Consider the following 14,760-nt stretch of genomic DNA (forward strand, 5'->3'; position numbering starts at 1 on the left):
GAATACGCTATCTGGGGAGAAAACCGGTTCCCTGCCTTTATTGGCTTTTCTCCCTTCCCTCTCCTCCACTTTTCAGTTGCATAGGAATGTACAACAATATTTTTCCTTTTCTTAATACTTTTCGTATTTAAATGTTAAAAACGTTTTTAAAATTTTCATTGCGCTTTTTCTTAAAGCTATGCTTCATGCAGTTTTCAGTTCCATATAGTTTCCTATCTTAAAAGTTTTAAATGTATTTGAAAATCAAGACAGAAACTATCGTAATTCCTTCTCCTATGACTCTCCACACGCTGATCGGGAAAACATGCGAAGTATTGCCATAGTTCTACTCTACGCCATCTGCAGCCCATTTCGATTGTCATTAATGGATGATGGTTTGAAATTTGAATTTCAAAATTTTTTACGAACTTATATTTATTACTGAAATAATTTATATTTATTACTGATTTTTTTTCAAAACTCGCTTAGTTACGTTGCATTGTAATGTAACAATATAATGTTTTTTAAAAAAATATCTGATATTGATAAAATACCTAGTTATTTATACATATTATGTACACACCATTATTAACTGATTTTTCAATATCATGTGACCTTTCCCATTATATAAAGTAATCCATTTAAATACCATCTAAGCTTCAAGCCACTTTACAACATGTTGGAATGTGACTATGACGCAATTTTTCTCTGTTTATACATGTTTGTTTTATTCACGAATCCCGGTGATTCCGCTTTATTTGAAATTCAGCAATTGTTATTGTTTAAATTTACAAAAAAAAATTTGCGTGTGACTGTTATATTAAAGTGTAAGACTGTTTACCTTAGTTTGTTTTGATTTAAATATATTTGTTTTTATAATTTAATGTAGCCGGCAAATCCTATTAATATTGTTTTGCCTCAGGTGAAATGACAAGACATTAAGTGAGATGATTAAATGTAATCTTTATTTCTATTTTCTGTGACTATTATAGGAAACTGTGTTGTGTGTTCTGTTTTTGTAAGTGTTGCTGAAGGACATTTTTAGATTTTTTTAATTGTATGCTTCATGTCATAAGGACCCACATAAAAAAAGACATGCATTTCACTTCTCTTTTTATATAAATTAGTCTAACGTGGAAACTTTTAAGGACCTTATAGTTCTGCGCTTTTATATTGATACTTTATGTTCGTAAAAGATGAAGTATCAAAATAAAGAGATTTCCTTTCATCTTTTATAATAATTCTGACTTCTCATTGTCCTGCAAATAAATTAAAAATAACAACATTGTAAAAGTAGATTCTACTGTTTGAATTGTATGTTTGTCATATTTTTACATTTCTTTCAATATTTGCTTAAAAGAAAAATTTGACTTAACAATATGAATACAAAGTATTGTATGTATTTAATGTTTTCAATTATTTTTACAGTATTAGTGACATTTCTACTCATCTTTTAGCTCAATTTCCTGCTACAATTTCGCTGTGATTTTGGTTACACCTATCATTTCAATTTTAATGTTATTATAATGCTTTTTTAAATTTATTGCTGTGTTTTTGTCAGATGAAGTAGTAACTTCGTTAAGGCATGAAAAATTCTTGGAATTTGTCATGAATTTGAAAATTTCAAGTGTAGCAAATACCTTGTTGTTACCTGTCATTCACTATGTGAGGAGATAAATTCTGCAAGAAAATGCCAACCATAGTGAGAGGAGAAATTTCTCACTTGAATAGCTGCAATTAAACTGTAAACATTAATCCTTTTTAGATAAAATTGAAGTAAAGATCTTTTTTGACTTAAAATTTTTTTTATTTTTTAAAGAAAGTTATTTACTTTAAATTGAAAATCTGCTTGAAATTTTTAATAAATTAAGAAGGATGAATCTCTTTTAATTAAAACTTATACTAACAGTGATAGCTTGATCAAGAAACAAGAAATGTCGAAAGTTTTAAGTCCAGCAAACAAATACATGACTTGATCAACAATGAAAAATTCAATTTATTTAAAGAGTTATTTCAAACATGTTTCTGTCATATTTATTTTTGTAATTCTATTTTTGCTGAGAAATGTTCTTGACCAATTGTAGTAAAATAAAGATCATAAAATGGCTCTCAAGCATCTTATTTTACTAAAAATAATGTTTAAAAGTAACCAAGCTAGAATAAATAATTATATAACATAGATTAAATTAAACTGTCTACTTCGTTAATAGTGGTACTTATCACATCCAGTATTCTATGTTTACTAACCCTATTTTTTTTATTTTTTAACTAGATTCTTTTTCATCATTCCACATTTGCGTTTATTTTTAAATACATGTCTGGTATGTATCAAACTATTTTTAGTTGAGATGCTATAATTTGCTTATGCTGGCTAATATAAAATGAATTCACTTGAATGATTAGGGAGAAAAATGACTGCTACGGTAAGAAGAAACATGACTGATCACCAGTGCAATACTATTCAAATTGTTTCAAAACGTTATATTTGGTATTTTTACACTCATAATTTTTTATAAAATTTTAAATTCAAAATAAACTTTTTTAAGTTCAATAAAACTTTTTCTTAGTTTTCTAATTTTTTATTTAGCAATGACTCAGTGACTATTCTAGAAATTCAAAGATAATTTTGTTTTTAGCTACGCGCTTATTATTTGGGTATATATATATAAATATGCAATATATACAGTGAAACCTCGGTTAAGCGGACATTCTTGAAACTGAAAAATTATCAATTTATGAGAGTTTTCCATTTACAGAAAGGGTGCCCTAATAACAAAGTTTAAGTTTAACACCGTATATTGTTTTTATAATATTTTCAAAGATATACAAATAATTAAATAATCTACCAGAACTATTAACAGGAATATTTCTTTAAACTGTTCAAAATATTTTTTTGATAAATAGAATATATTAAAAAGCTTGATATAAATGCATAATTCTAGATGTAGCTAAAGATAAAAGAATATAATTTTCCTATTATAGCACAGATATCCAAGTTAGACATATGATACCGAATAGGAACTTTTGGTCCTCAGTTGGTTTCAATTATTAGGTTTACATCTCCTAACACCTACCTATCACTTAATAGGAAACGTGGTTAATACCTATTTGAAAGTAAACCTCCCATGATTCACAGGGAAAAAAAAGCAATGCATACCTCTAAGTCATGCGGACCTATGGAGTTGTTTATTCACAATTGATCATCTATCAAGTGTCTGAATAAATGTTTCATTTATATGAACAGGTTAATGATTATACTTCTTTTCTCTTTTTTTAAAAATTTTTTTTTTACCCCAGCTGTGTTAAATACAGTCTTCAAATTGATAAGAAAATGAAAGAAGTTTTCAGCACGGAAGAAGCATTGAGACAATTAAGACCTCATTTTAACTTGAGGGATCTCATAACCTATGTCATCCAGATGAAAAGATCAAAAGATGCAGCTGTCTGAATTATTTCACAAGAGCAGTATCATTTCCTCTCCTTTCTTTGCAAAGATAAGGTGAGGGGACTGGAGAAAGATTGATTCTTTTGTAGTGAAATAATTCAACAATATTTTCAGCTATAGATAGATAAGGCAAAAAATTTACTTGCTTTAAAAATGGTGAAATGCATTTTTTCTTGCAATTTAAAGCAAAAATAGGATGTTTTTTTTCTTTCAAATTTGAAAAAAGTAGTGCCCGATTTAAAGAGATAGAAAATAACAGTTCAGAGCAAAATTGACTGTCCGCTTTGCAGAGAATGTATATAATGGTTTATTCATTCCCAGGGAATTAAAAATATGTCGGTATTGAGGGGCATCCATTTTGTAGGAGTGTCCTTAACAGGAGGTTTCACTGTATACATATATGTAATATATAATTCTAAAATTTTTTGAAGCTTAACCCACTGACGGTTCTGCACGTAAAAAGTCGCATTTTAACATGCAGTCTTCTCTGCATAGCAAAACCGGTTTTCCCATGTTAACTGATAGGGGGACTATGTGTAGGGGAGAAACATTCTCCCAATTTTGCCCATTTCCTTAACCGCCAGTGGGTTAAGAACTACTCTTTTATCTAATGAAATTTATTTTTCCAAATGGAAATAGTTCATGATTACAAAATTAAAGGACCTAAGTAATATATTTATATCTAAGTATTTTTAGCCACAGAATAGCTTTTTAAGAAGGCTGTAAACTTTATTAGCATATTTTTTAATAATTAATATTAATTATTGATATAATAATTCTTTTTATTTCTTATAATTTACTTATGTGTTAACAAGGTAACACAAATTTACATACGATTTCTCTTTTCTAAACTTTCATAGACTTAAAATTTTTTTGATCAATATGCAAATATGCTTTTTACTTTTGTGTGTTAAAAAGTATCACTTGTCATTTAAACATATTTGAAGACATTGTGGCTAATTGGCTGAATTTTTTTCTTTTTTTTTATTATACTTGCACCAAATACATCACATATTAGACATGATTATAAGCTATACCTTTTGATTGCGTATCAAAGATGAAAACATCTAAGTTGGTGTGTTCAATTTATCAATTATTATTTACAAAAGAATCCAAACATAGTAAGTTTGATGTTTAATATAATTTGATACTTAAACTAATATCGACAATACTACTTAACATAGAATTTAAAATAAATTTCTTTGTCATTGTGTTTAGGTTACTCCAACTTTTGTTTAATAGTTTATATCTTCACTTTGAAATCTATCTTCATTATTATGCATTCTACTGTATCAACTATTTAAATTTTCTCAGTCTTTTGAAATCAATAGATATGTTTTTTAAAAAAATCTTTTTTTTCTATTCATAACAGGCTTATAACTATGAATGGTTGTTCAAACTCTCAAGTTATTCTTGGTATTAAATTGCGAAATGATGGTTTTGTTGATAAATCAAACTGCTATGATGATGGTGCTATTGTGGGCTCTATAATATGTAGTGATTTATCTTTAAGCTGCTCTAACTTTCGAAGACTATTGAATGCAGAAAACTTGTGCCTTCCAGAAAAATTTAAGTTTCTCTCTAATCATGGGTGAGTTATTATTTAATTTTATAAAAAGCAAAATTGTAAATCTAGTTCATGAAACAAGTGTAGAAAGGAGGAAGACAGCCCCTTTTCTTCCTTGATAAACAACTTACCAAAGAGTATGACACATGCGATGAATCCAATCAAAGTATGAAAATAGAATTAAACAAAAACAAAGAGCAAAATTTAATTTAAAAACAATAAATTGAAATGTAAAAGTACTTAAAAAGCAGCTAAAATCAAAATTGTCTTAATTAAACAGTATAAATAAAAGTATGAGAATTTAAATACAAGCAAAACGAAATCTAAAGATACGCATGTTATCAAAAATGGCACTTCATCAGAAGACACACCATTTTGTCAACATGCTGGAGCCTTTGTGCTGTTGATGGTAAAACCAAAAACCGACAGTTCCCCAAGGCCCCATAACAGAAAATAAAGCAATTCAAAGATGGAAATGACAAGGAAATTTCTATTTCAATTTTTCTATTTTATTTTAATTTATTCTATTTTATATTGTATTTCTATTTTAAGCCTTCTTTGGTTTTTTACCAAACTTATCCCTGTGCTATGGATAAGTATAGAGTTCTGTAAAAATTAAACATTTTTAAAAAAATTGCTGATTTTCAAACGAATTTTGCCAAAATGAAGTGTCTACATAAGGATTAAAACTTGTTTTAAGAGTTAATTAAAGCACATAGAAATTTTTTTAATTGAGATTTTGTATTTGCAGAAAGTTTTTCATCTTATTTAACTCTGCTCCAAAGCATGGCATAATTATTTTATCTTTTTCGGGCCCAGGGACAAAATCTAAGATTGTCCCTGGACCTTTATGATTCTTCCCCACTCTTCTGATTTTGACTCAAGAAGGAAATATCCTCTCACAGACAAAGGACAATAAGGTAGAATGGAAAGTAAGTCGAAATAAGAAAGAAGAAAAAGAAAACCCAGGAAAAAAATTGTTCGAACTTTGTAGAGAAAAATTATTTTGATCTGTTAGAAAATCTTATAAAGTGGAATTTTCTTAAAAAGGGTAACTTAAAATCTGGGATAATTTAACCCACTGGCGGTTAAGGAAATGGGCAAAATTGGGAGAATGTTTCTCCCCTACACACAGTTCCCCTATCAGTTAACATGGGAAAACCGGTTTTGCTATGCAGAGAAGACTGCAGGTTAAAATGCGACTTTTTACGTGCAGAACCGTCAGTGGGTTAAGTTGGTAATGGATAAGTGTTTGCGATTTTCACAGACCAGCAGAATATAATGTAGGAAGCAGGATAACATACAAAATGGACAATGTAAAACCAGTATTCTTCTATATATATGGGGGATTCGATTCTTTGGAACGATAACAATTCGAACCAAAAAATTTCTTCAAATTTAAAGTCTTCAATATAATCTAAGTTTTTTTTTGTATACTTCTTTAGTTACATTTATTAATATCTTACAGACAGCAGTGTAGTTTATTGGCATTTTCTCGAGGGAAATAAAAAATAGAAATTCAAATCTTGAATGCCAGGAAAATGACATATTAGCATAGAAGTTTAAAAAACAGTCATTTTAAGTTAATAGTAAGCAGGGTTCGTTGATTTAAATCAGCTTGATTTAAATCACGATTTAAATCAAATGATTTTTTTAAAAAAGTCATTGATTTAAATCAACTAATTTTTTTTATCTATATATATTGATTTTAAAAGTCAAAAAACAGTGTTTTAAATTTTTGATACTTTTATTATTTTCTTTTCTTAGTCTTAAAATTTAATTTAAATAAATTGCTGCATTAATTAATTTTAGTTAACGAAATTACTTTCTTGGTGTGTGTTAAATTCCAACACATTTGAAATTACATTTTTAAAAATGTTTTGATTCTTGAGATTGAAAGTACAGATTAAAGTAAACATTTAATGCTGTCTTAATATAGACTTGCATAGCTGTAGCTGTATTAATAAGCATGAATTTTTTTCAAAAAATAATACAAATTCTACCTTTTGAATGAAAAAGCGTGAATTAAAATCTACATCATATTTTATTGGTGGAAAATGTATATTTCTGAAGCTTGAGGTTATATTAAAAAGAAATTACCCTAATATGCCAAAAACAGAAAAAGAAAAAAAAAGGCAGATGAATTCAGATGTTTTTTTCCTAATATAGTGTCATTCTTCCCTTTCAAAGTCTATTTGATGCAGTAGGGTTATTAACTGGTATTTTTTTCTCATAATATGTTTACAGTATCTTTGACATTATCTGATTTTCTATAAAGAAATTTTGTGAAAAAAAATTCCAATGAGTACATAGATTTTCTAATTTTTAGCTTAACTTATCTATTTTGATATAGAATTAAAAATGAATATTTTAATATAAAAATATATATATTAAGTATTTATTTATTTTTTGGTGAATGACTACATTTATAAACACAGTCTGCTACATTTATTTTGTCATTTTAAAAATCAAGAGAAAAAAAAAAGAAATCACAATTTTAAATTAAAGTTATGGTTTGCTAACTGAAACTTTGTCTTAATAGTTAAAATACAGGGATCTGTCCAAGCCAAATTTACTACCGTTTAACGGTACCTTTACAAATTCAACTTAAGGAAAAATGATAGAATAATCACACAAAATACTTTTTCTTAAAATTTTACTTTTGTGTCTCGTAAGAAACGATAAATCCATATTTTTACTATATTTGTGTTGATTTTTTAATATAATTTTTTATTTTCACAAAATAGGTACCTCTCAAAAAAACCCAGACAGACCCCTGAATTATTCTTCAAATTCTCTATTTCATCTAGTCTTTAAATTTTAATCATGCATTTGTTTCAAAATGAATGCTAAGCATTCAAAGCCATGCATTATAATGAAAAATTATTTTAGTTAGAGCTTCTAAAATATTGTTACAATATAGTTTTAATATTAAGTTAATTTGACTAAACATTTATAATTTTTTTAATCATAAATTAAAGTTCTTACAGTGTATTTGAATAAAAATCCAAAAAATCTGATTTAAATCAAAAAAATCCGATTTAAATCAAAAAAATCCGATTTAAATAAAAAAAATCCGATTCTTTTGATTTTTTTTTAAAAAAATCGAAAAAATCACGAACCCTGATAGTAAGTAACTCAACTTAATCCTTTATGCTAGATAGACCATAAATTGCTTAAATTAATTCTTTTTATCCACTGTAGAAAGAATCACAAAATATTTTGTTGCTGATATATGCAGAATTTAATTGTGTATAATAATCAATCATTAAATAAATAAATAACTTTGATTACATTCAAGCATATTACAATCATACATAAACTTGGTATTAGTTTAATATTTGCTTTCCCTCCTTACAATATACTGTTTGAAAAGTTTTCTGGTAAGACATCAATGTCCTGGCATTCTTAAGCCTGGAAAATGACAGCCAGGGTAATGACAAATTTATCATTTTATAGCATTTAACTTTACTTTAATTTAATATTTTGGCCAAAGACGTTTACATTCTGCAGAAAACAAACAGGATTTCTTGAAATAACTCAGGTAAATCAATGTAGTTTATGTTATTAATGATTTCAAGAAGACAAAAAAATGACAACATAAAAACCTATGCACCTTGAAAAAATTTTTGAAATAGATTTTGAACCAGAAAATTAGTTCTTTATTCATGCAACAAGACATGTTCATATAAGAGGGTATCTAATCAATCTGTTAACATAGGATGAAAGTAGCCAGGAAAATGACAGATTTTCATGTGTCAAGCAAATTATTGACAGAAAAAATTATTTTAAACAAATTTTTTGTAAATAATACCCTCTGCGTATATTCTAGAAATGCTTACAACGGTTGAGATGAAGAAAATTAGATATTGAAATATTTATTCGAAGTTTTGAAGCTAGTTATTATTGGCACTATTGTTTGTGACATACTGGGAACTTGAAATTAAATAAAATTTTTAACTGTACAAAACAGTCAATGCTAGTGCAAAGTCATTTTAAAATGCTAACAGCGATGCTATTTATCAAAAGTTCCTTTAGTAGTAGGGAACCGATTATCCGGAAGAATCGGGACCATCGCTATTCCAGATAACTGATTTTTCCGGTTTTCTTAATCTCTACAAGAAGCCGTTTTTTTATTGTTAAACCAAAGTAAAAAAAATAATTTGGAAATGTTCTTAAAAAGAAGAAAAAACGATGAAGTAATACAATAGTAATTATTTCCAAAATGATGGTGAGGGAAACATCTTTCAAAAAAGAAAGAAAAATCCTAAAATCTTATAGGGAAAAAAAAAAAAATTTTTTTTTTAAAAAATGGCGGGAAAATTTATCAAATTTCGTTACGGTTTTTTCTGATTTCCGGATAACGGGTTCTGTAGTATAGTATTAACCCCGTGGCAGAATCACAGCGACATTGTCGCAGAATGTTACAGAGCTCTTGCAGAAAGAATTTTCGTTTAGAAAATAAAAAGTTTTGATTTTCTTTTCTCCAAAAAGTTAAGAAATTTTTTTTCTCTAAAATTGTATTTAAATTATGCCTTTTTCGCGCGTCGGAGGGGAAAGAAATGTTCGTAATTTTTCGATTCTTAATTGAGAAGAATGAAAAATAAAGAAAATATATAAGCAAAAAATTTCTTTTCTGCAGAAATGTTGGAAACAGAGTCCTTTTTCACGCATCAGAAAGGAGGAAATGTACATGATTTTTTTTATTCTTATTTGGGAAAAATAAAAAAATTTTGGATTTCTTTTATTTCACTGATTTGACGATTTTTTTATGTGATGATTTACGAAATGCGAAAAAAGAAATAATCAGTGTGTTTTCCTCTTACAAAATATGATAATTCCGCCCATGATATTAGAATAAAAGATACATACAAGTATATTATATCCAATTAGGCTTTTTATGTAAATACAATGTTTCTATTACTTTAACTTTAATTAATAAGATGTATATTAGTTATTACTAAGTGTATCTTGCAGAAAGGTATTAATGCTAGAGAGGCTTGTCGCAGAAAGCCCAAAAAAATTCTGCCACAGGGAGTATTAGATCTTGGAGCTAGGGACTGTGAATTGTCATATTTTGTGAGAATCACCCATATATATATATATATATATATATATATATATATGTATATATATATATATATATATATATATATATATATATATATATATACATATATATATATATATATATATATATATATATATATATATATATATATATATATAAATATTTTGAAAGGAAATCAATTCTTGCTAACTTTTATTTGCACTTGCTGATCTGTTTTTTTTTTCTTTCTAATTTTGAATAATTTTTGTTTAGATGGCCAATTGATCAGGCTGAAGAACATAAAATAGAAATTTCCCAGTTGATTCTTTCCAACATTGTCACAATACAACGTCATTTTGGTATGTCAAATTTTATTTTAGTATGTGGTGTATCAATTGGGAAGTACTTTTATTTTTAAAATTTCAACTACTGTTTTCTGATGTTAGAGTGAAGTTAAATTCTTCATTTCATAAATGTATGCTACTACCTTATTTTAAGTTTTTGTTGAAAAAAACAATATATATATATTGTAACCTATTTGTACATTCAAAATTGAATTAATAATACCGTATATTCCGGCGCATAACGAGCCCCGGCGTATAACGCGCACCCGTAATTTCTAATAGCTTTTTTTAAATTTTACGATATACTCTTCGTATAACGCGCACGAAAATTTGGATTGTACATGTGCAATATCTCGTCTAGTATCAATAGAAAACCAGAAAGCCTTTTAGTGTGGGACATGCTTAGGTCCCGCCTTACAGATAATACAAAAAAATTGTTGAAAGAATGCAACACCCACATGGCAGTTATTCCGGATCGATTGACACCATTAGTTCAGCCATTGGACGTCTGCTTAAACAAACCATTTAAAGCCAATTTTAGAAAACAGTGGAACACTTGGATGTTGGAGGGCGAGAAAACCTTTACGAAAGGAGGACATATGCGCCATGCAAGTTCGGAAACAGTATGCGAATGGATATTAAAAGCATGGGATGAAATTAAGCCTGAGATGGTTAGAAAATCATTCAAAAAATGCAGCATTTCAAATAATCTGGACGGATCAGAAGATGACTGTTTATTTATGGATGAGGGTAACACAGATGATGAAGACGAAACAGATTGTGATGACGTGTCTGAAGAAATAACGGAAGACGAATATAATGAACTATTTATGTAATAACGAAAATCAATAAAGTATATAGGTAAAGGTATGTTATTTCCTTAAAATAAAATTATTTTTCTATATTTTAATTTTTTTAATCTATAATTTTTTATATTCGGCGTGTACCACGCACCCGTACATTCCAATGTTATTTTTTGTATTAAAAGTGCGCGTTATACGCCGGAATATACGGTAATGATGAACATAATTTTTTAAACAGCAATAATTAATTGTCACAATTCCAAACGGTATCAAGGTGAATCCTTTTCTGGTATATAAATTAAATGCAAAAATGGAATTTCATTGTTATATTTGTAGATTTAAAAATAATGAAGGCTTAAAGTAATAGAATATATAAACATTACATCAGTGTGGGACATACTTGTTTAGTAATAGAACAGATCTGTTATTAGTTTATAGGTGTTTTTTAAAGCTTTAGCAAACTGACAAATTACTCTAATGCTACCTTGTTTGGGCTCATAAATATTTGTAAATACTGAGAATTATTATTTGGTTTTAATGATTTTTCTTCTGTACAGTAAAATCTGGCCAAACTGGACATTTTTTAAAGAAATGTTTAGATTAAAGCATCTTTTTCCCATTCTAAAACCCAGGTAATTCTTATGGCAAGATGGTATATGTAGTTTAAAATAATAGCTTTGCTTCAAGTTTAAGGCTCTTAAATTTTTCTTTTTTTGTATTCCTTGATGAAAGTGCTTGAAAAATACCCAAAACAAGTGTGAAATTCATCTATTTACCAGAAAATGATTGACCTTTATATCTTTTGTAATTGTTCTAATTAATTATTTCTGGTTAAAAACTGTGTTAATCATAAGTTATTTGTATTTTGTTTTTTTAAATTTTCTATAAATAAAAAAAAATGATGAATTCAGAGACATTTTTTAATTTATACTACCTAACTGTTAAGGGTTAGCCATGTTAATCTGCTTATTCTTTTTAAACTGAATATTAAATTTACAAAAAAAAATAAGTCTTACATTTTTTTATTGCAAATAAAATTTATTTAGAAGAATTTTATTTTATTATTATTATAATTTTTTTTTTTGGCCGAGAAATAAAGCAGCTTGTCATCAATGAATTATGAAACAAAACATGTATTTATACTACTAGTTTTAGTTTATAGGTTTTTAGTCCTAAAACAAAATATTGAAGGTCTGGAGCATACAATTTACTCCAAAGAGCCCTATGTCTTTAAAAATTCCTTGAAATGAGAAATGAGTACAACTGAAAATTTATATTTAAATAATACCAATGTGATATATTTACAGGTATCTATTGAGCATTTTTATTAAAATCTGTATCATGTTTCATTTCGTAGTTAATTTTATTTTGCCATTTTTCTTTGAATCATTTACTTAAAATCGGCCAGCTGTCGAATAGAAAACATTGAATTGAATAGAAACTAAATTTAAATTTTTTGTATTATTTCTTTTTGACGGAGCTATCTTCTCTCTTAATGTTTCTCCTAATGACCTTTCAATGTTTCTGGTAAGTTTCAATGTCCAAGATTTCAGCAGTACCTATGTAAGGTTCCTACATAATCAGAAAATATAGAATGGTCAGCAAATTTGATTTTGGGTGAATAAAGTCTGCTCTATACCTAATCGCTGTTGTAGAAACGTCACTCATTTTAAAAGGAAGAATGTGGTAATGTGTGGTGCTAAGTTAGTTGAGTTCTTAAAGAGAAAATAAAAATGAAATGAGTCAGAATTTTTTCTTTTAAAATTTCCATTAAACATAATTTAAGTTTTTTTTTCAGACTTTTTTTTAAAATTAGACTAAATGATATAAAACTGTGTGACAGTTTCTTGTTTTAAGCTTTTTCTGAAAATTTAACCATTTGCAGTTCATTAAAGATATAAAAATTCATTAGGCTGGTAATATTTTTTAAAAATATTAAATTTTACTGCATAAATTAATTTTGGTTTTTGATCACAACTAATGTATGATAACTATATGACTAACATGGCTTTACTTATAAAATATATATTCCATCAAGTCTTTAGATTTTTGGGATTCTGATGCAAATGCATTTTTCCATGGGTAAAATATTTTCTCTATCTTATAATCTATATACCTGGGTATTGTGAAATCTTTTTTTTTCTTTCAAAATGAAATATTTGACTTATTTTGTATCTATATGTTTAAGGAAAAATATTATATAAAATGAAATATTTTATTTCTGATTCTTTATTGTTATGTACGGCAAAAGTGCGGTCTGGAATTGTATTGACATTTTTTTTAAGAAACTTTAAAAAATTGCAGAATTTTATTTCTATTATTGAATGGGAACCCTACATATGTTACAGCAATGGAGACATGTCAAAGTTGTTAACTGTATGAAACTATACCATTCAGAGAAAAGTACCTCCGAAATTCTATTTCTCATTTATATTGTTATATAAATTATTTTTAAATATAAATTGGAAGGAAAATAATGCTTTACTTTCAAATACTGCACTTTCTCAGAATCAGAAATTACAAATACTATAATTTCTGATAATTGTATTATTGTAGTCTTAAGATATTTTTCAAATTATTGCAAACCTTTTAGTTTTTTCCCTCCTGTTTCTCTTTTCAGTTTATTCTTGATCCTAGTTTACTATCCAGGGGTCTGTCCATACATTTTGTGAAAGGTCCTGTTTTTCTAAAATTGTGAAAAAACTTCATAATTTGTGAATATAAAATAAGTGTTAAGTCACATTCTTTCAACCAGGGTCCTGCTTTGGTGATTTTGTGCAAATAGGGTCCTGTTATTGCTTAAAACCTTTTCAAGAAGTTTTTAAATTGTAAATAGATACAAGATTCTGCTCTACAATTGCAGCTTCAAAATTAGAGATGCAACATACAATTGTTGGGTATTTAGCCTAAACTGCTCACCACAGAATATTCCTTTCGGACGAATAATGGAAACAAAATCACTCACATTATTAATTAATTTCAATTGACATATTTTAAATAACATAACTTAGTAATGTGTTACGCATTAAGTAAATTTAAACAATTCTTAAATTTATAATATTTTATTTAAAAAATTGCCAGAAATTGATTTATATTTACAAGAAAAATATTATTTAGTATTTATAAGAATGTGTACACAATGTTTGTAAAAATAGAAATATTTTCTTAGAATACTACATTTGAAATTTAAACTAAGGGAAACTTAGTTTGTCTGGAACTGTCTTCCTCCTCCCCTACCACTGGGAAGATTTAAATCGATTAACAAAATAATAATGAAGATAAAAAAATTTCTGAAGGGTCCGTTAACAGACCCAAATTTCTTCTGAAAAGACCCCTGCTATCACATACTTTTTTTTATGTTTTAGTTATGTAATATCTTAAGACTTATTGATGTGAAGTTCTTATTTTATTCTGTTAGCATTGGTGGCAAAAAAATAAAATAAATTTATTTAAAAGTTGTGTAGCATCAAGGAAAATTAAGAATAAACCAGAACTAAGGAAAATTTTTCATTGTTTGTTATAAAAACTTCGTGTTCTTTGATTCCTTATATGTTTATCAAATTTGATAGCTT

General features: G+C 27.3%; 1 protein-coding gene across 3 annotated transcripts in view; it reads left to right on the top strand.

The window, feature by feature from the left end:
• Positions 1-667: 667 nt before the first annotated feature.
• LOC107439186 (uncharacterized) overlaps positions 668-14,760 on the top strand; it is a 62,052-nt gene continuing 47,959 nt past the window's right edge. The window contains exons 1-3 of one of the 3 annotated variants that reach the window (XM_016051691.3): positions 668-936; positions 4,797-5,015; positions 10,315-10,400. In XM_016051691.3, the coding sequence (XP_015907177.1) occupies positions 935-936; positions 4,797-5,015; positions 10,315-10,400 (307 nt within the window). In that variant the 5' untranslated portion in view covers positions 668-934. Of the gene's footprint in view, positions 998-4,796; positions 5,016-10,314; positions 10,401-14,760 lie in introns of all 3 variants that reach the window. The other 2 variants (XM_016051692.3, XM_016051693.3) reach the window with 2 other exon arrangements.

The sequence above is a fragment of the Parasteatoda tepidariorum genome, chromosome 11, assembly GCF_982258835.1.
Source record: "Parasteatoda tepidariorum strain Cologne lab strain chromosome 11, Ptep-v5.0, whole genome shotgun sequence".
NCBI lineage: Eukaryota > Metazoa > Arthropoda > Arachnida > Araneae > Theridiidae > Parasteatoda > Parasteatoda tepidariorum.